This window comes from Dipodomys ordii, unplaced genomic scaffold, assembly GCF_000151885.1.
Source record: "Dipodomys ordii isolate 6190 unplaced genomic scaffold, Dord_2.0 Scaffold26, whole genome shotgun sequence".
NCBI lineage: Eukaryota > Metazoa > Chordata > Mammalia > Rodentia > Heteromyidae > Dipodomys > Dipodomys ordii.
This window is the reverse complement of record NW_012267242.1, coordinates 15,612,530-15,635,047: the sequence shown is the minus strand read 5'-3', so window position 1 is coordinate 15,635,047 and position 22,518 is coordinate 15,612,530. Positions and strand designations below refer to the sequence as shown.

General features: G+C 40.7%; 1 protein-coding gene across 1 annotated transcript in view; it reads left to right on the top strand.

The window, feature by feature from the left end:
- The window catches only part of Gon4l (gon-4-like (C. elegans)), an 85,515-nt gene that overhangs the window by 27,990 nt on the left and 35,007 nt on the right, over nucleotides 1-22,518 (top strand). The window contains exons 10-16 of the mRNA XM_013015036.1: nucleotides 2,586-2,778; nucleotides 12,397-12,498; nucleotides 13,356-13,396; nucleotides 13,700-13,803; nucleotides 17,204-17,402; nucleotides 17,790-17,876; nucleotides 20,429-20,600. Of these exons, the coding sequence (XP_012870490.1) occupies nucleotides 2,586-2,778; nucleotides 12,397-12,498; nucleotides 13,356-13,396; nucleotides 13,700-13,803; nucleotides 17,204-17,402; nucleotides 17,790-17,876; nucleotides 20,429-20,600 (898 nt within the window). The remainder of the gene's footprint in view (nucleotides 1-2,585; nucleotides 2,779-12,396; nucleotides 12,499-13,355; nucleotides 13,397-13,699; nucleotides 13,804-17,203; nucleotides 17,403-17,789; nucleotides 17,877-20,428; nucleotides 20,601-22,518) is intronic.

The following is a 22,518-nucleotide window of genomic DNA, read 5'->3' as shown; positions in this document are numbered from 1 at the left end:
AGGCCCTGGGTTCGATTCCCCAGCACCACATAAGCAAAAAGAAAAAAGCCGGAAGTGGCGCTGTGTCTCAAGTGGTAGAGCACTAGCCTTGAGCTGAAGAGCTGAGGGACAGCGCCCAGGCCCAGAGTTCAGGCGCCACGACCGGACCCCAAAAAAAAAAAAAGAGAGAATGTGAGATTGTTGGAATTGCAGTTTGGGACTAGCCCAGGCAGGAAAAGTTTTCATCCTGGCACCAGTTTCTTACACCTCTTACCCTAATTACACAGGATGCCAAGGTCTGAGAATCAAGATTCAGAGGCAACCAGGTAGTCAAATCCTCAAGACTGTTATCTCCAATTAACCAGCAAAAGCTGGAGATGCAGTTGTGGCTCAAGTGTAAAGAGTTAACTATGAAGGAAGAAGCTGAGCAAGAGTTGGAGGCCCCAAGTTCAGGCCCCAGTGCTAGCACAGACACTTATAAAAATTGTTGAGACCCCTTTGAAAATGAAGAGCTGGATATAGTGGGATACACCTGTTATCCTAGCTACTAGGAACCCTAACAAAGGTAGATCTCACTTAGGTGCAGTTCCAGGCAAGGAATTCAGACTCTGTCTTAAAAATAATGGGTAAAAATCAGTCTGGAGTATGGCTTAGTGGTAAGAACACCTATCTAACAAGCACAAATTAAAATCTCAGTGCCATTGAAAAACAATAATGGTGCTGGGCACTGGTGTCTCACAATCTGTAATCCTACCTACTCAATGACATCTGAGGATCAAAGTTCAAGGCCAGCCTAGACAGGAAAGTCCAAGATTCTTATCTCCAAGTAATTACCAAAAAGCTAGAAATGAAAGAGCTATGGCTTAAGTGCTAGAGATCAAACCTTGAACAAAAAGGCTAAGGGGCAGCTTCTAGGTCCTGAGTTTATGCCTCAGTACTGGCACAAAAGTAGAAACCAGCTAGGTGCTGGTAGCTCATGTCTATAATCTTACCTACTTAGGAGGCTGACATCTGTGGATCACGATTGGAAGCCTGCCTGGACAAGAAAGTCCATGAGACTCTTACCTCCAATTAACCACCAAAAGTTGGAGGTGGAGCTGTGGCTCAAGTGGTAGAGGGCTAGCCTTGAGCAAAACAGCTCAGAGACAGCATCCAGGTCCTGAGTTCAAGGACTGGCACAAACAAAAATAAACACAAGCAAAACAATGCTTTAATAAACATAGGAATGCAGGGTATATTGATTTACTCTTTTTTAGATACATGCCCAATAGTCATAAGGTAGTTACATATTTAGGTTTTTGTTTTTGATTTGTCAGTAATGGCTCTTGAACTCTGGGCCTGGGTGCTGTTCCTCAAGGTGAGCTCAAGGCTCTTTAGCTCTTCATCTCAAGGCGAGCACTCTGCCACTTGAGTCACAGCGCCACTTCTGGTTTTCTCGTGGTTTATTGGATATAAGAGTCTCGCAGACTTTCCTGCCCAGGCTAGCTTTGAACTATGATCCTCATATCTCAGTCTCCTGAGTAGCTAGGATTACAGGTGTGAGCCACCAGTGCCAAGCTACATATTTGCTTTTTATGAGGAGCTTCCTTATTGATTTCTGTAGTGGTTGCATGAGTTTATATTCCCACCAGCAGTGTATGAGGGGTCCTTTACCCTCTTGCTGCATCCTGGCCAACATGTTATTCTGACTAGGATCAGATGCGATCTTAGTGTTCTTTTATTTTCTTTCTTCTTGATTTGTTCTGGTCCTGAGGCCTGAACTAAGGGCCTAAGGACTATCCTTTAGCCTTTTTGCTTAAAGCTGGTGGTCTACCACTTGAATCATAGCTCCACTTCCAGCTTCTGTGCTGGTTAATTGAATTTAAGAGAGTTTCCCAGACTTTCTTGCCCAGGCAAGAATCTCTGTCTTCAGATCTCAGCCTGCTGAGTAGCTAGGAGTACAGGCCTGAGCCACCGGTGCCCAGTTAGTTAAAAATAATCACTTAATTCTGTTTCTGTCATAAGGATAGACATAGATCAGTGGAACAGAATTTAAAGATAAAAAATAAACACATTTATGATAGGTTGATTTTTAACAGGTATGCAAAGAGCAGTTAATAGAAAAGGAATATTTTTTTCAGCAGACAGTGTTGGGATAACAGGAAGTCCATATTGCAGAAAAGCTCAACTAGAGATGTGGCTGTATGAGTGGAAAAAGCTGAGCGTGTGAAGCCCTGAGTTCAAGTCACAGTACAGGGGGAAAAATTGACTCAATTTTACCTTTCATAAGGGTGAATTTTATGGTATATAAAGTATATATCTTGGAGTTTTCAATTACCATTTCTTGCATAGGAAGCAGAAAATTTTTCTCAACTCTCCCTACTTTAATTTGTTATGATAAATCCTTAAAACAATATATCATTCTTTCTATATGTCTATCTTAATAAAATTATGGTTTTGAAATGTTAGTTTCAAAATGATGTGATTTTACTTAAAAGTTTTCAGACAAAACAAACCCAAATTGTTTAGAGGAAAGATCTTATGATTAAGCTAGGATGAAAAGATGATATGGAGAATTTTGAAGAATTATTCACTTAGTGGTTTCTTTTTCCTTCTCCTTTGGCTAGTCCATGGATGACAGTCTCATTGCATTCCGAACTCGGTCTAAGATGCCCCTGAAAGATGTTCCCCTTGGCCAACTCGAGGCAGAGCTTCAAGCTCCAGACATTACACCAGATATGTATGACCCCAATACAGCTGATGATGAAGACTGGAAGATGTGGCTGGGGGGACTCATAAATGATGATGTAGAGAATGAAGGTAAGTGATTTTTGTTTTTATTATTCATTTTATTATGTTTGATGAATATTTATTAGTTGGAAGCTTAATAAATTGAATTGTGGCCAGATATGGTGGTATATACTTGTAGTTTAAGCTACAAGCTTAAGCTATTGTTTAAGTTATTTGGGAAGCTAAGGCAAGAGTATCTTGGACTCAGAAGTTTGAGGCCAGCCTATGTGATATAGAAAGACTTTCAAATGAGAGAAAGGGAAGAGGGAGGTGAAGAGAGAGGGAGGGAGGATTATGGAGGCTAGGGTGTGTGATTATCTTTACGAGGGCTCAATTCACAGCACTAGGAAAAAAAAAAAGGAATGATCCCATTCTTTTAAAATTTGTAGTCAGCTATCTGGATATTCCCAAGTACCTTTTTTTGTTTTTTATGGAGACTTCCTTTTTTTTTTGGTCGGTTGTGGGGCTTGAACTCTGGGCCTGGGCTCTGTCCCTCAGCTCTTCAGCTCAAGGCTAGCACTCTACCACTTGAGCCACAGCACCACTTCTGGCTTTTTCTGCTTATGTGGTGCTGAGGAATTGAACCCAGGGCCTCATGCATGCAAGACAACACTCTACCACTGAGCCACCTTCCCAGCTCCACCTTCCCAGCCCTTATGGAGACCTCCTTGTATAGCCATGATTGCTAATAGGAAAGGGAAACCAGCAAGGCTTGTCTGTGCAGACTCTTGGTCTCTGTAGTGTTTCTTCACATAGGTGTTCTGAGTTAATTTAATTTGTGTTTAACTGATAGTTGCCTTAATTTGGTTGTTCCCTCCTGCCACACTCCCCAACCCACCCACCCCTCTTGTTTTTTTCAAGTATTCTCTTGTGAGTCTTGAATACTAAGGATCCTCCTCCTGCATAAATACATAATTTTATATGTGATTTCACAAGGTTTCACAGCTTCATCAAAAGAACATTGTTTTAGTAAGGGTGTTTATTGATGAAAGTAAAAGAATTCTAAGTCCATCTTTCTGAGGGCAAATGAAAAGAGACTTGAGGAAAAAATAGCAAAACCTGCAATGGAACCTAAGCATCATAGGATCTTTCTTCCTCTTTCTGTGTCACTCAAGCTTCATTTTCAATATTTTCTTTTTCTTTCTTTTCTTTTTTGTCGATTGTGGGGCCTGAACTCTGGGCCTGGACACTGTCCCTCAGCTCTTCAGCTCAAGGATAGTGCTCTACCCCTTGAGCCACAGTGCCACTGCTGGCTTTTTCTGCTTATGTGGTGCTGAGGAATCGAACCCAGGGCCTCATGCATGCAAGGCAAGCACTTTACCACTGAGCCACCTTCCTAGCCCTCTTTCTTTCTTTTCTTTTCCTTTGTTCCTTCCTCACCCCTCTTTCTTTCTCCTTTCTTCCTTCTCCTCCCCTTCCCTTCTTCCCTCTCCTCTCCCCTCCCTCTTTCCTTGTACTGGGGTTTGAACTCAGGACCTCCAGGTTGTTAGGCAGGTCCTCTGCCATTTGAGTTACTCTGCCAGCCCTGTTTTGTGTTGATTATTTTCAAGGTAAGGCCTCACTTCACACTCTGGCTGTCCTGGACTGTAACTCTCCTATTAGTGCTTCCTTTTGTTGCTGGGATAATAGACATATGTCATTGCACCCAGCCATTGTGCTTCTGCTGGACAGGAAGGTGCCACAGTGCCCAGTCATTGGTTGTGATGGCATCTGGCTACTTTTCTGTCCAGACTGGCCTCATATCATGATCCTCAGATCGCTACCTCTCATGCAGCTAGGATTACAAGCTTATAACCACTGTTGCTTATTCAAGTTATTTTTCTTTAAAGTTGATACTCCATGTATTCTTGCTTTGACAATCTTAAGAGTTTCAGTTTGAGAAAATCGAGGGGAACAAATTGGCTTGATCTGATTGTGATGCCTAATCTCTTGATCTCTTGGTGTTGGGTGGAACTGATAGGGTTACTGTTTTAGCATGCAGTCCTGTGATTGACAGCACCTCATAGAGCAGTGCAGTTGGAGTATGCAGTTACCCAGAAGAATAGTTTTACAACATTGGGGAGGATAGGTAAAAAATTGGATGGAAATAGAATCAGTAGGTAGGTAGGCAAAGCAAGGAAGAAGTCAGGGTAAGTAAATAAAAGAAAACAATGAGTTCATGAGTTGGATGTGCTAGTGTTTGCCTTTAAACCCCACCTACTTGGGTTAGAAAGCATTGCACTTTGAAGCCAGCTGGGCAAAAAATAATTTAGACTGAATTAAAAAGCCAGGTATAATGGCTCAGGTCTGTAATCTGAGCTATTTGAGAGGCAGAGGTTAGGAGGCTCACTGCCAGAAGCCAAGCGTAAGACACTCTTTGAAAAAAATTAAAGGAAAAAGGGCTGGGATATGACTCAAGAGTTAGATTGCTTGAGGACTTAAGCTCAAGCTCAGTATTACAAATGAGTATGTCCTTGAGTATACTTTTTATGATACTATTGATTATATTGTACATCAGTTAGCAATTTTTTTTTTTGCAAATCTTGGGGCTTGAACTCAATGCCTGGTCACTTCTTTTTTTTTTTTTTTTTGTCAGTCGTGAGGCTTGAACTCTGTGCTTGGGTGTTATCCCTGTGTTCTTCAGCTCAAGGCGAGCCACAGCACCACTTCCGGTTTTCTAGTGGTTTATTGGAGATAGGAGTCTCATGGACTTTCCTGCCCGGACTGGCTTTGAACCACTATCCTCAGATCTCAGCCTCCTGAGTAGCAAAGATTACAGGCATGAGCCACAGGCGCCTGGCTTGTTCCTGAGCTTCTTTTGCTCACTTCCACTAGAGCCTCAGGGCTACTTCCAGCTTTTGCTGTGTGGTACTGAGGAATCAAACCCAGGGCTTCATGCAGGCTAAGCAAGCACTCTGCCACTAAGCCATATTCCCAGTCTTTAGCAAATATTTATGTAGTACTTTTTTTTTGGGGGGGGGCGGCTTGAACTCAGGGCCTGGGCACTGTCACTGAATTCTTTTGCTCTACCATTTTGATCCACAGTTCCACTTCTGGCTTTTGAGTGGTTAATTGGAGATAAGAGTCTCTTGGGGACTTTTTCTGCCTGGGTTGACTTTGAACCTTGATCCTCAGATCTCAACCTCCTCAGTTGCTAGGATTATAGACATGAGTCACAGGCATTGCACTATGTTCTGTGATCTATAAAGGAATATAATCATTTAGTCAGGGAATAAAATCTAACAGGGTGCCTGACCCATTGTTAGGTTCATAATACTATTATTATTGTTGTTATTATTACTATTATTTTGCCAGTTCTGTGCTTGAACTCAGGGTGTGGGTGCTGAGCTTGAGCTTCTTTTGCCCAAGGATAGAGCTCTACCACTTAAGCCACAGATCCACTTCCAGCTTTTTTTTGGTAGTTTATTGGAGATAAAGAGTCTTACAGACTTTCCTGCCCAGGCTGGCTTTGAACCATAAACTTTACATCTCAGCCACCTGAGTAGCTAGGATTACAGGTGCAAGCCATGAGGACCCAGCTAATACACTTTATTTTTATTTATTTTTGGGTTGTCCAGGCTGGCTTCAAGCGATCCTTCTGCATCAGCCTCCCAAGTGTGCATGTTACCACGCCCTGCTTGTTGTAAGGTTTTAGAAGAGGGAAAGATAATTCCTATTAGGATGATCAGCTGTAGCTACATGAAAGAGGTAGGTAATTGTGATGGACTTTTGAAAGATTTTGAGAAAAACAATGAACAGGGAGAAAAAAGATGAAGAGGAGACAGGTGGATGGAGGTGATGTGCAATCATATGTAACTGGGTTCTATAAGCTTTTATCCCCCCCAGAGGGTTGTTTTTTTTTGTTTTTTGTTTTTTTTTTCTGTTGTGAGAACAGTAGGAGTAAATGCTTGGTCTAGATAAATCAAATACTGTATAAAGAAAACTACTAAAGCCCCTCTAGAAGAGAACATTTTCCTACCCAAAAATAACCACTGATACCCAGTACAAAAACAACAAAACAGAAATAACCACTGATAATAGTTGGAGGAGCATCTGTAACAGTTTACAATTATATAGTTTTGTTTACCTCTTAGTTTTACATGTTTAGGAATAGGAAGGATTGAATTCTCATGCTATATTTCAATTTAAGGGTTTTCTCAGATAGGAAAGAGAGCTAATATTCATCTTACCTTTTTTTTTACTCTCTTGCAAAGGTGATTATAAATAAGAAAATGCACCCAATGGTGTAAATAGTAAGAGATGAAATTTGAAGCTGATTGTTGACTTATCAGCTCCTTAATAATCAGTAGTTGATATGTTATCCTTTTAGTATTTCTGATATTAATCTAAGCTTCTGGAACCCGATGAGAAGAATCTCAGGAGGAATATAAAGCTTTCCTCCAGGAAAACATATGTACACTTTTACATATACACATACTATGTACATACATACATACATATATGCATGCATGCATGCATATCTCTTGGATGACATTTATTGACATTTCTTTCTTATTTGCTACTCAGACTTGAAATCAGGGCCTCAGGCTAGCACTTTACTACTTGAGGCACCTTTTTAGCCTGTTTTTTTGCTGGTTATTTTGGAGATGGAGTCTAGTGAACTTTTTCTGCCCTGGCTGCCCTCAAATCTTAATCTTCCAGGTCTCAGACTCCAGAATAAGCAGAATTACAAACAGGATTCACTGGATTGTCATTTCTTTTTTTCTACTAGCCCACTGGAAAAATCTTTGAGATCAAGATTAAAAGCCTCCACCAGATGCTGGTGACTCATGCCTCTAATCCTTTCTAGCTGCTCCAGAGACTAAGATATGAGGATCTTAGCTCTGAGCCAGCTCAGGCAGGAAAGTCCAGGAGACTCTTATCTCTAATAAACTACTCAGAAAAAGCTGGAAGTAGCACTGTGGCTCAAGTGGTAGAGCACTAGCCTTGAGGCTCAGGGACAGTGCCCAGGTCCTGAGTAAGATCCCAGAGAAAAAATGTCATTGTCTTGTTCAATATTAGGATTACTTTGTTATACTACTAGGACTAGAAACCATTTTAATATTCTCAGAGTATATCTCAAGAGAAGTTAAGCCACTTTTTATTTTAAAACTTTTCAGAAGCAAAACCTACTTCTTGTTTTTGACAGTAAGTTGAGTTTCTCGAGCCTTATCAGGAGCAGAAATTTTGCTGCTGTCATTTTGCCATCACCTTTGTTCAAAGAGGGCTGGGAAGGTGGCTCAGTGGTAGAGCACTTGCCTTGCATGCATGAGGCCCTGGGTTCGATTCCTCAGCACCACATAAGCAAAAAGAAAAAAGCCGGAAGTGGCGCTGTGGCTCAAGTGGTAGAGCGCTAGCCTTGAGCTGAAGAGCTGAGGGACAGCGCCCAGGCCCAGAGTTCAGGCCCCACGACCGGATCCAAAAAAAAAAAAAAGAAAACCTTTGTTCAAAGAGCCGAGGAATGATTAGGGAGAAAAGGATATAGAGAGTTGTTTATCAATTGAGGAGCATAGAGCAGTGTTTCTCATAGGACTTTTAGAACCTAAATCAGAAATAAGGAGTATAAGGATGTGTGTGTGTTGGTAATATTTATTGAGGATACAGATCCAGGGTCATACCTCCTGAGTCAGAATTTAATGAGTATTGTATAGGAATCTAGTTCTTATATATCCTAAAGATTGGAAAATAACTGAGCATGTATTGTACATCTGTAATCCCAGTATTATGGAGCTTGAGGCAGGAGGATCTTTGAGTTCAAGGCCAGCCTGGGCTACTTAGTTCTGACCTCCAAACCAATAAAGAAAAAAAAAAGCATGGTGGCTGGGCTCTGGTGGCTTATCCCTGTATCCCTGTAAGCTACTTAGGAGGTTGAGATCTGGGCAGGAAAGTCAGTAAGACTGTTCGCCCCCATTAATTACAAAAAAAAAAAAAAAAAAGCTGGAAGTGGAATTGTGTTCAAGTGGTAGAGTGCTAGCCTTGAGCCAAAAAGCTTATGGACGACACCTAGGTCCTGAGTTCAAGCCCCAGGACTGACAAAAAACAAGAAAAACACAACCAACCAAAAAGCTATGTTGTAAAATACGAGTTTAGAAGAAGTATGAATGTTAATGAAGATTAAGGAAATGAATTGATGGTTAAGAGGAAGGTGGAAATGCTCTCTTTAACGCTGAAAAATTTTCTTTTTTATGTGTCCTGAGGACAGATTAGGAAATGAAATACAGACCAGATGCTGGTGACTCATGCCTGTAATCCTAGCTACTCAGGAGGATGAGATCTAAGGATGGTGATTCAAAGCCAGCTTGGGCAGGAAGTCCATTAGACACTTCTCTCCAATTAACCACCAAAAATCTGAAAGTGGTGCTGTGGCTCAAAGTGGTAGAACGCTAGCCTTGAGCAAAAATTGCTCAGAGACAGTGCCCAGGACCCAAGTTCAAGCCCTACAACCAAAAAAAAAAGAAAGAAAAGAAATACACACACACACGCACACGCACACACACACACTGCCCAGGACCTAAGTTCAAGCCCTACAACCAAAAAAGGAAAGAAAGAAAGAAAGAAAAGAAACACACACACACACAGAGCCAATGATAAAAATGGATGTGGCACCTAGATCTATCAGAAGGATTTACTGGGGACTGGTAAATAGGAAATGATGCTGAATATGAGATGATAGTACCCAACTTTTGTTACATCATGATCTCTTATAACATCACATATAGTCACCTATTTTTATATGTACCCAGTACCATTTTTTTTTGGCGGGGGGCTTGTCCTGGGGGCTTGAGGCCTGTCCCTGAGCTTTTTTTTTTGGTCGTTTGTGGGGCTTGAACTCTGGGCCTGAGCACTGTCCCTCAGCTCTTCAGCTCAAGGCTAGTGCTCTACCACTTGAGCTACAGAGCCACTTCCAGTTTTCTAATGGGTTATTGAAGATAAGAGTTTCACGGACTTTCCTGGCCAGGCTGGCTTTGAACCTTGATCCTCAGATCTCAGCCTCCTGAGTAGGATTACAGGTGTGAGCTTTTTTTGTTAGTGCTCTACCACTTGAGTTACAGCTTACTTCCAGTTTAGTGATGGTTAATTGAAGATACAAGTCTCATGGAGGGGCTGGGAAGGTGCTTCAGTGGTAGAGTACTTGCCTTGCATGCATGAGGCCCTGGGTTCAATTCCTCAGCACCACATAAGCAGACAAGCCAGAAGTGGCACTGTGGCTCACGGGTAGAGTGCTAGCCATGAGCTGAAGAGTGACAGCGCCCAGGCCCACAGTTCAGGCCCTGTGACTGAAAAAAACAAAAAAGTCTTACAGAGCCAGGCACTGATGGCTCATGCCTGTGATCCTAGCTACTGAGGAGGTTGAAATTTGAGGATCATAGTTTAAAGCCAACCCAGGCAGAAAAGGCCATGAGACTCTCCAATTAACCACCAGAAAACTAGAAGGGGAGCTGTGGCTAAAAGTGATAGAGTGCTAGCCTTGAGCACAAAAGCTCAGGGACAGCACCTAGGCCCTGAGTTCAAGCCCCATGACTGACAAAAAGAAAAAAGAAAAAATGTCTCATGGACTTTCTTGCCTAGTCTAGTTTTAAAATGTGATTGTCAGATGTCAGTCTCCTGAGTAGCTAGGATTACAGGTGTAAACCATTGGTGATTGGCCTTTCAGTACCATTTAATATGTATATATAGTATTACAAGTCAGAGTCTTATTTTCAGGAAATAATTAAAGAGAGGGTATTTAGGAAAGGCATACTAAGATCAACTGGGTAGATGCTAACTTAATTAGTTTAAAAAAGTAGTTCAGAGGGCAGATTGATTCTACAACCAAGGTAAAAGCTAAGAAGAACTTAGAAGAAATCTCTTAAAAATAATTTTTTTTGAAGTGGCGCTGTGGCTCAAGTGGTAGAGCGCTCACCTTGAGCTGAAGAGTGCAGGGACAGCGCCCAGGCCCAGAGATCAAGCCCCATGAACAACAACAACAACAAAATAGTAATATTTTTTTTCCCTCATATTTGCCAAGTGGGTACTCTGAAAAATATTGGCTGACTTACTTGTGTGGTGTGGGCAGAAGCTGTCTGTTACAGTTCTTACACACAAGTAAATGCGTCCAAACTTGTACACACTACCCATATGTCATAGGCCTTTTCTACAGCTTTCATTTCTCACCAGTGTATGTAAAGAACATTTGGCAATGAGACTTCCTTAGAGCACACATACTGTTAGATTAGAAAGTAAGGAGAATTTTTGTAAGTGAGAGAAGTCCCTAATAGATAAAATGAACTTGGTATTTAAATAGCTATCTATCCATAAACAATGCAAATTAGAGTTAATCAGTATAAAATTTCCAACTACTGTGTATAAAAATGTATATATAAGCTACATGCTGGTAGCTCAGGCCTGTAATAGTACCTACTTTGGAGGCTGTGATCTGAGGATTGAGGTTCAAAGTCAGCCTAGGCAGGAGAGTCCATGAGCTCTAACCACCAAGAAATCAGAAGTGGAGTTATAGCCATCTCAACTGGTAGTGCTGGACTTGAGCAATAAACCTCAGGGACAGTGCTTAGGGCCTGAGTTCAAGCCCCAGGACTGGCGCATACACAAAAAATTGTCTATAAATCTGGTCCTAGCTTCTATGAATGTTGAGCTAGGATAGTTTTTTAAACATAGCCTGGGCAATCTTATGAGAACTTGTCTCAAAACAAACAGCTATGAGCTGGTTACTCATGCCTGTAATACTACATACTCAGGATGCTGAACTGAGACTCACAGTTAGAAGCTAGTTTGGGCAGAAAAGTCTGTGAGACCCTTCTTATCTCTAATAAATGGCCAAAATGCTGAAAGTGGCTCAAATGGTAGAGTGCTAGCCTTAAGCAAAAAGAACTTAGGGATAACAACAAGGTTCTAAGTTCAAGCCCCAGTAGGCTGTGCAGTCATTAACTTGCAAAAATTTCTTGTAGTGCTAAGAATAGAATTCAAGGCTTCAGGCATATTAAGCAAAATTTCTATTACTAGGCTATACCTTCGAACCTAAATTATGGGAGTAAGGTGATATTTTTCCTCACATATCCTTAAACCAGTTTGATCTTAAGAAAATTTTTTATATATTATACTAACCATTAGTCACATGTGACTTTTGAGAAGTTGAAATATAGCTAGTGTTGAGGAACTGAATCCTAAACTCCAATAGTGAAAAAAAATTATATTGTTAACATTAAAGAAAATTAAGGTGCAGATGATATGGCTCAGTTTGTCTCACATACATAAGCCTTGGACTCTATCTGTAGCATATCATTCTTTTATTTAGTTTTAATATGGCACAGATAGCTTTTACAAAAAAGTGTTTTTTCATGAGATGCACTACTCAAAGTGAGATTAATAAGATAAATTTTATGTTCAGTTTTCTGGCTTTTGATGCATATTGAGAGATTTATTTGAAGGAAGGAGGCAAACTGACTTTAATTAGAGAAGTAGATGAGATGATCCAGCGGTGAGAAATGACCCACATAAAGGCATTAGGAAAAAAGATAATGTTTTACTTAACAAATTAAGAAATAGGATCTTAATTGGAATAGATGGTTATGGTGTTGGAATCTTAATTGTACAATGTAGTATTGAAAATCTTAAATTTTTTTCTAAATGAATTTGAACTTGGGAGTAAGTATCTAAAACATTTTTCCCCAGATGAAGCAGATGATGATGATGATCCAGAATATAATTTCCTGGAAGATCTTGATGAACCAGATACAGAGGACTTCCGTACTGATCGAGCAGTGAGAATCACCAGTGAGTCTGTTTACTATGAATCCTGCTCTTGTCTGCTCTACTTCTTTGTTTACTTTGTAGATTTTTGGGGATGAAGTTTGCAGCCCACCAAGATAGGACATTTAAGTTTTCTCTTTTTGTTCATTTCTGTAAGTATTTAAAATTAGGTATATATTTAGAAAACTGTCCATTATTTATTTGTATATCTCAAAACTGTGTATTGAGTTCTTACTATTTGGAAAAGTTTACTTGGAATGACAAGATGAACTGAGCCAAGGCTTCTGCTCTGGGGACAGTGAGCTTGGTAAAGGTACAAACAAAAAGATTTGTAATACAAAGTATAGGTGCTAAATGAGTTATATGGAAGGTATACCATTTACCTAACAGAAGTTGTGCTCTCCTAGTATATAGAGTAGTATGGGAGCTTGGGATGTTCAGGCTTCTAAAAGCATAGGTAATTTTTGTTGTTGGTTTATTTTTGCCAGTCATGGAACTTGAACCTCAGGGGTTGGGTGCTGTCCCTGTGTTTCTTTGCTCAAGGTTGTGCTCTACCACTTGAGCCATAGTACCACTTCTGGCCTTTTTTGAGTAGTTTATTATTATGGACATTCTGCCTGGGCTGGCTTCAAATTGGGATCCTCAGAGCTCAGCCTCCTGAGTAGTCAGAGGATTATAGGTGTGAGTCATCGGCACCTGGCTCAGTAGTGTTTTTTAAATGAATGCATGAAGGGTTGATATGAAGATTTTTGTCATACTGTCTTATTGGAAACAGAATATACTTGTGAATACATTTGTGTCTGTAGAGTTCTCCCTTATTGCAAAATGAAAATAATTTCTGCCAGCAACGCATTTTTTTTTTAACTTTTTTTTTTCCACAGAAAAGGAAGTGAATGGGCTAATGGAAGAGCTATTTGAAACTGTAAGTAATTTTCCTGGAATGAGAACAAGGGATGATGAGACAGCGATCCTCAGATCTCAGCCATCTGAGTAGCTAGGATTACAGGCATGAGCCACTGGTGCCTAATTGAGACTTCTTTCTTAGCATAATAATTATTGCAAATGTAGGGTTATGGGAGCCCTGAAGTGAAAAATGTTCCAGTGCAGGTGCATTCTGGGTGTAGCATTATTAAAATTCTGTAATCTGCTGTTTATACTTAATTTGTCATTGCTGGAATGACTTACATAAGTCCATTCTTCAGGAAGATATTCTGTTTGTCCACAGTTCCAAGATGAAATGGGATTCTCCAATAAGGAAGAAGATGGCCCAGAAGAGGAGGAACGTGTGACTGAAACTCGGCCTAACTTTAATACTCCACAAGCCTTACGGTAGGCTGGCTAAAGATCTTGAGGTTTAAAATGGAGGAAGTAGGTTTTTTTTTTTTTTGTTGGTCGTGGGGCTTGAACTCTGGGCCTGGGCGCTGTCCCTCAGCTCTTCAGCTCAAGGCGAGCGCTCTACCACTTGAGCTACAATGCCACTTCCGGTTTTCTGGTGGTTTATTGGAGATAGGAGTATCACGGTCTCTCCTGCCCGGGCTGGCTTTGAACCGAGATCCTCAGATCTCAGCCTCCTGAGTAGCTAGGATTACAGGCGTGAGCCACCAGCACTCGGCGGAAGTAGGTATTTTTGATAAGGTTTTTAGAATCATGAATAATTTCCCAACTTCAACTAGCTTCTGTTACTATTGTATGGGTGAAGAACTCTGGGGGAGTTAGATGTTAAGTGGAGTCTCCTTGTTACGGGACAGTGCAGCTACAGATCAAGCTGTAACTGTTTGGGAAAGGAGAAAAAACAGTAGCTGGCATCCATAGCAGCTTCTCTAGGTGAGTGGTTCTGGAGAAGTATGTAGGACTCCATGTGGCCAGCCACAGAAACTACACTAAATTATAATGTTCATTATGTCTCCTTACTTGTCATTAACATCTGGTAGAGGATCTGAAAGGTTTTTACTCTCCAAGGCATTAATTGAGCAAACCATGAAGCACCTGCAGCACTGATCTTTTTAAATGAAGTTGGAACCATCCAGAAAATGGAGGCTTTAATTTTCCCTGCATTTTTTGCTGAGGGTTTAAATCTACATTTTATTTTATTATAATCCATAGGTGCATACAATAAAGGCTAGATGACTAGAGGTCAGGATGCAGTGTGTGCCATGGGTAGAACAAAGCAAAATCAATAGACCTATAGCTTCTCATTAGTCATGTTTTTTTTGTTTTTGTTTTATTTTGTCAGTTGTGGAGCCTGAACTTTGGGCCTGGGCGCTGTCCCTCAGCTCTTCAGCTCAAGGCTAGTGCTCTACCACTTGAGCCACAGCGCCACTTCCAGCTTGTTCAGCTTATGTGGTGCTGAGGACTCGAACCCAGGTCCTCATGCATGCAAGGCAAGCACTCTACCACTGAGCCACCTTCCCAGCCCTCTAGTCATGGGTTTTAACTAAACAACATTAGTACCCAAGTAGAGAACTTTGGATACATTTGAAAGCTAGGCCTTCAAATCATCCACTTAAAGAATAAAAGATGATAAAATAAACTTATAAAAACCAGTAATAGCTGGGTGCCGGTGGCTCATGCCTATAATCCTAGCTACCCAGGAGGCTGAGATCTGAGATTGCAGTTCAAAGCCAGCACAGGCAGGAAGGTCCATGAGACTCTTATCTCCAATTAACCACAAAACTAGAAGTGGCACTGTGGCTCAAGTGGTAGAGTGCCTTGAGCTGAAGAGCTCAGAGACAGTGTCTAGGCCCAGAGTTCAAGCCATACTACTGATTAAAAAAAAAAACAAAAAAAAAAAACAAAAAAAAAAGTAATACCTTTCAGACTCCATTGTAACAAATACTACAATGGAACTGCACTAAAAATCTCAAGATTACCAAGACAGTATTTGGCCCACTTATTTCAAGTAATACTTCATAGAACATAATTTTGGTATAAATATAGGTTTGGTATAAATATAGCTTCTTGGGAAGCTATAGGTTTTGATTTACAAACATATTCTGGTTCCACCAATCAATTTTTTTTTTTTTTGGGGTCCAGTCGTGGGGCCTGAACTCTGGGCCTGGGCGCTGTCCCTCAGCTCTTCAGCTCAAGGCTAGCGCTCTACCACTTGAGCCACAGCGCCACTTCCAGCTTTTTTCTTTTTGCTTATGTGGTGCTGAGGAATCGAACCTAGGGCCTCATGCATGCAAGGCAAGCACTCTACCACTGAGCCACCTTCCCAGCCCTCCACCAATCAATTATGTATGTATATTTTTAAAATTGGGAATTAAGAGCTAGGTGTGCTGGCATAACCATGTACTTCTTTTACTCTGGATGCTACAGTAGGAAGATCATGAAGTCAAGCTCATTCTGGACTACAGAACGAGTTCAAGACTAGCCTGGGATATATAGCAAGAGATACTACCTCAGAAAAAAGTCCCCTAAAACAAAACATAAACCTTAAAAACCTTCCTGGACTTAGCTCCATAGGCTGGCTTCAAACAACAGTCCTCAGATCTCAGACTTCTGAGGAGCTAGGATTATACTCTTGAGCCATCAGCCCCTGGCATGATATTTTCATTGAAGGTAGTATGGTAATACTCAACATTTTGTTCATCTAAACTATCAGGCATTTTAGCATATTTTCTTCTTCATTCTAGAAAGGTTTTGACTTTTTAAGGAAGGAAGTCAGGATAGCTGAATGGATAGGTAGATGGATAAGCAAGACCTGGGCTCGGAGTAATGGGTAAATTAGCAATCAAATATTTGTATCCTGTATTACGGTTAAGAACAAGTCCCAGAGTAATATGGACATCAGGATGGTGCAAGAATGAGCTTCTAGTAGGTCCTAGCAGATATTTCTCTGCTCCTGGATTTTTATTTAATGTCCTATGTATTAATGTATTATTTAAAGGTGTGATTGTAGAACAATAGTGTGTGACATAATTCAGATTGTGTGTGTGTGTGTGTGTGTGTGTGTGTGTGTGTGTGTGTGTGTGACTTAAATGCAGGGTATAGGCTCTGTACTTTAGTTTTTGTGCTCGAGGCTGGTGCCCTATCACTTGGTCCATAGTTCCACTTCTAGCTTTTTGGTGGTTAATTGGAGATAAACAGTCTCATAGACTTTCCTGCATAGGCTGGCTTTGAACCTTAATCCTCAGATCTCAGCCTCCTAAGTGGCTAGGATTATAGGTATGAGCCGCTAACACCTGGCCAGAATATTTTTTGTGAGAGATGTTGGTAGTACTGAATCTAGGGCCTTAATTAAGCATTCTAGGCTCACACTCTACCACTCATAGTTGCTGGATTATGTTATTTATATCTATTCTATCATTTTAGGAAAGTATTTGGTTAAGCCTTGTATTATTGGTTAAATGAGATTTAAGGATTAACAGTAAATGGACATTTTTCAGTTTCTTTCTTTCCTTCTTTTTTCTTTTTTTTGGTCAGTTTTGGTGCTTGAACTCTGGGCCTGGGTGCTGTCCCTAAGCTCTTCAGCTCACCCTACCACTTGAGCTACAGTGCCACTTCCAGTTTTCTGGTGGTTCATTGGAGATAAGTCTCATGGACTTTCCTGCTCAGGCTGGCTTTGAACTGCAATCCTCAGATCTCAGCCTCCTGAATAGCTAGGATTACAGGTGTGAGCCGCCGGCTCCCTGCTTAGTTTCTTTTAGTATACCATTACAAAGAATATATTGGATATATTGTGAACTAAGGGACTGATCAGATTCATTCATCTTCCTAATGGGGATAGGTTTGAGGAACCACTTTCGAACTTGCTAAATGAACAACATCGGACTGTGAAGGAGCTACTTGAACAACTAAAGATGAAGAAATCTTCAGCAAAACAACATCCAGAGGCAGAGAGGCTTAAGCCTCAGAGTGAGAAAGTTCACCAAACTCTGACTCTAGATCCAGCACAGAGGAAGAGACTCCAGCAGCAAATGCAACAGGTAAGACTGTTCTTGGTGTTATGGCTGGATCATCTCATGGCCTGGCACTAAATCCAAAAACGAGTGGCTTTGTAAAAGTCAGGATAGCTGTCCTATTACCTGTCGAAATCATGGATACCATAGAAGCTTCATGTCAGTTATGGTTCATGTAGAAATTTAGAAGGACCCCAAGTGTATTCAGAATTGGAGACTTCATTCTGAAATGTACTGGCATCCAGGACCAGACAAAATCTTTTCCTTTCTCTAGTCTGAGGTTAAACTTCTTCTGTCAAGGTCCTACGTTGTTCTTATAGTATCTCCAGAAAGCAAAATTTGTGTGATGAATTTGAAACATCTTGGTAAGATGTCTTTGTGTTCATGAATGTTTTAATTTCTTTTCCTCTCCAGCATGTTCAGCTATTGACACAAATTCACCTTCTCGCCATCTCCAACCCCAACCTGAGTTCAGAGGCCAGTACCACCAGAATGTTTCTTGTAAGGTTCTAAATATCCCTAACTCTATACACTTGAGTATGAAGTTAGCTTGGCAAGTCATTCCTCACATTTAATGTTACTCACTCTTCATTGTCTACATGTATTTTCTCCAATATTTTTGGTCACTGCCTGCTTTGTCCTATGGCTTCTTTTATTTACTGACAGAATATTACTCACAAATTCCAAGGAAATCAGGAAAACTGTCCTTCACATTCTTACTGTGTTACCATCTCCATCTTTGGATCTACCCTGACATTTTCTTTTTTTTTGGAGGGAGGTGGCGTACCAAGTTTGAACTCAGGGCTTCATGTAGCTTGGCTTGTTTGCTTGCTCTCTCAGCTAATTTTCTACCCCTTGAGCCATATCTTAAGACTGGCTTTTTGCTAGTTTCTTTGGAGATGTAATCTTAAAGATTTTTCTGCCTGTGCTAGCTTTGAACCATGATATTTTAGATCTGATTCTCTTAGTTAACTAGGATTATAGATGATAACCCCCCAGTACCTAAGTGGTACTGATACTGCTTTAGATATTCACTTATAACTGCTTTTCTTTTTTTTTTTTGGTCAGTCGTGAGGCTTGAACTCTGGGCCTGGGCGCTGTCCCTCAGCTCTTCAGCTCAAGGCTAGTCCTCTTCCACTTGAGCCATAGCGCCACTTCTAGTTTTCTGGTGGTTATTTGGAGATAAGAGTCTCACAGACTTTCCTCCCCAAGCCGGCTTTGAACTGCCATCCTCAGATCTCAGCCTGGCTGCTTTTCATTTATGCTTATGAAATTTTAAAGAATTATGCAGAAGGGTTTATAAATTTTAAATTTGAGCCAGGCCCTGGGGGCTGACGCCTGTAATCCTAGCTACTCAGGAGGCCGAGATCTGAGAATCATGGTCCAAAACAAGGTCAGGCAGCAAAGTCTATGAGACTTAGCTCCAATTAACCCCAAGAAAACCAGAAGTGGTGCCATGGCTCAAAGTGCTAGCCTTGAGCAAAGGAGCTTAGGGACAGCACCCAGGCCCTGAGTTTAAGCCCTGACCAAAAATAAATAAATAATTGAACTAGAGGCATAGATAAAGTAGTAGAATAATTTTGATACAAATAACAATGATTCTTTTGCTTTTTTGGCAGATATCTTTGGAGTTTGAGAGATAAGATTACTAATTGTCTTAGCTTCTTTGGTACTTAGCAGAGTATATTTACCTTCTACTGTGTTCAGAAGATCATGAGGTTATTTTATTTATTCAGAGAAGATAAAAACTAGAAATTAGAACTAGGCCAGGTGTGGATGACACACACCTGTAAGGATCTGAGGATTGTAGTTCAAAGCCAGCTTGGCCAGGAAAGTCTGTAACATTCTTATCTCCAGTTAGCTACTAAGAACCCGGTAGTGGAGCTGTAGCTCAAGTGGTAGAGCACTAGCCTTGAGCAAAAAAAGCTTAAAGATAGCTCCCAGGCTCTGAGTTTAAGTGCCAGGAGCAGTGTGCACGCGTGTATGCGTATACACACACACACACACCCACCCACACAATTAGAATAGCCCTCATTCTTGAAGACCTTAATTGTACTTTGAAAGCTAGACAGTATATAAACAAGGCTAACAACACTTTAAGACTAGAACAAGGAGCCAGGTGCCAGTGGCTCACACCTGTAATCCTAGCTACTCAGGAGGCTGGCATATGAGGATCACGGTTCAAAGCCAGCAGGAAAGTCTGCGAGACTCTTTTTTTTTTTGGGGGGGGTCCGGTCGTTGGGCCTGAACTTTGGGCCTGGGCACTGTCCCTCAGCTCTTCAGCTCAAGGCTAGTGCTCTACCACTTGAGCCACGGCGCCACTTTCGGCTTTTTTCTTTTTGCTTATGTGGTGCTGAGGAATAGAACCCAGGGCCTCATGCATGCAAGGCAAGTGCTCTACCTCTGAGCCACCTTCCCAGCCCATCTGCGAGACTCTTATCTCCAATTAATCACCAGAAAACCGGAAGTGGCGCTGTGGCTCAAGTGGTAGAGTGCTAGCCTTGAGCTGAAGAGCTCAGTGACAGTGCCCAGGCCCAGAGTTCATGCCCTACAACTGACAAAAAAGAAAGAAAGAAAGAAAAGAACAAGAGCAAGTGAGTACATCATACATATCCTTGAGTTTGACTCAGCAAGAGAAGACCTTAAAAAATAATGTTAAATAATGTTAATTTTTTTTTTTTTTTGGTCACTCATAGGGCTTGAACTCAGGGTATGGGTACTGTCTCTGAGCTTTTATGCTCAAGGCTCTATCACTTTGCTCTATCATTGAGTCATAGCACACTTCCACTTTTCTGTTGGTTAATTGAAGCTAAGAGTCTCATGGTGTTTCCGACCTGGGTAAATGCAGGCTTTGAGCCTCAATCCTGAGATCTTAGCCTTACCCTTATGAGTAGCTAGGGTTATAGGTGTGAGCCACCAGCACCCAGCAAGACTTTAGTTTTTATCTTTATTTATCTTGTACTAAGAAGGATAATTTAGCATTCAGAGGCTAAGGGCTACTGGTATTAATTATCTGGAATTGTCTTAGATCTTTTTGTGTCCTGTTTTCCCAGAAAGAACTGGGAACCTTTGCTGAAAACTCCATCACTCTTCAGCAACAGTTCAACCCCAAGTTTCAGACCTTGTTCCAACCCTGTAACTTGATGGGAGCTATGCAGCTCATTGAAGACTTCAACACACATGTTCATATTGACTGGAGTCCTCGTAAAACTGTCAAGAAGACTGGTAGGGGACAGATGTGTTAACTTCAGGTTTTTATTTGCAATGAGAGATGAGTCAGATAATTTCCTAGGGATAAGGAATAGAATATTTTAGATTTCTTCCTTCTCTCTTTATCCTTCCTTTGTATTTTTACATTTTAGAGTTACCTGGTAATATCCATTCTTAAGTAAGGTATGGAGGCAGAAGACAGAAACAGAAGTGTGAGCAGGTAGAGATGTGGAACTTATAGTAAGAATTGGCTTAAATGAGATGTTAGGAAGTGTTAGGTGTCAATTCAAGACAACTGGCTTCTGGTAAAGATGGAAGTCAAAGCCTGGTGCCAATGGCTCATGCCTATAATCATTGCTACTCAGGAGGCTAAGATCTGAGAATCATGGCTCGAAGCCAGCCTTGGCAGGAACTCTGTGAGACTTTTATCTCCAATAAACTACTTAGATAAAGCCAGAAGTAGTGCTGTGGCTCAAGTGGTAGAGCACTAGCCTTGAGCACAAAGAAGCTCAGGGACAGTGCCCGGGCCCTAAGTTCAAGCCCCAAGATTGGCAAAAAAAAAAGAACAAAAAAGATGGAAGTCAAGTGTAAAGTTTGGTAATGTTTAGGTATTATGCTCTTATTCATGGATTGAGAGAATAGCTCAGAATCAACTCATTTTACTCCCATAATTATTGTATTATTGTAGAATAGGGTAGGTGGTATACCCATTCTGAATGAACTGTACATATGGAATTAGACACAAAGTTAGAGATGTTACGCATTTGCCAAATATATAACCTTATAACTAAGTGTAAGTTTAATTTCTATTTTTCATTGGCTTAGTGTTTATATATATATGTGTGTGTGTATGTATGTATATTTCCTTTCTTCCTCAAGGTAAATATTTCTTCTGACTTATTTCCTAATATAGTAAATCAGTTGTGGCTTATTTTGGATTTAGGTTTGTGTTTGGGCTTTTCTTTCAAGTTGAATATAGTTAAATTTAAGTGTATTCGGTCAGACTGATTACCACCTTCTTTAATTAGTGTAGCTGTGTATTGGTAATAAGAACTTCATTTAATACAAACTGTAGTAATGACTTTTACATTTACAGCCATGTGTTTTTCCTCTGGACATACAGAAAGAATATTAATACAAAGAGAAGTATGGATAGAGTAATTCATGTTTCTGGAAAGGTGTAGGCTCCTAAAACTGAGAAGCTTAGGGGGACAGAATCAGATGTACTGTCCCATTAATTTCATGGTTTTCTTGTTCTCAACCTTAGGAATAATATGGGTGAATTTAATAAAAAGTAAGTAAGAATCAGATAAAATGACACAGGCTTGTAATCCCAGCACTTTGGTGGCTGAGGCACAAGGGCCCCGAGTTTGAGGCTAGCCTACAAACAAAAGCCAAGCACTTGTGGCTCATGCCTGTAATCTCAACTACTCAGTACGCTGACACCTGGAGGATCAAGTAGCCTGAGCAGAAAAATCCACAAGACCCCATCTCCAAGGCATGATTCTGATCAAGAAGTATTGTGCTCAAACTAACATGTTGAATTGAAACCTTTTGTACAACTACTTAAAGATAATAAATTAATTGTATAAGTCTCTAGCTCCAAAATAAACAGCAAAAAGCCAGCATGGTTCAAGTGGTAGAGCACCAGCTGATCAAGCTTGAAGCCCTGAATTCAACAATACACAAAGCAACAGCAACAAAAAGTTGGAATACCAGACTTGTGAGGGAGATTAAAGAAGTTAGAATCTTGTCCTAGAAGAGAGAAAACATTATTGAAAGTCTCTTATTATTCAAGGAATTAAAAGTGCAAAGTGGTAAACATTTTTTAAGCATATACTATATGCTAGGTATTGCTAGGTACTGTCTAAGTGTTTATGTTATTAGTATGTTAACATGTTCCACACAGGAAGGATAGGAGTATCAACTTATA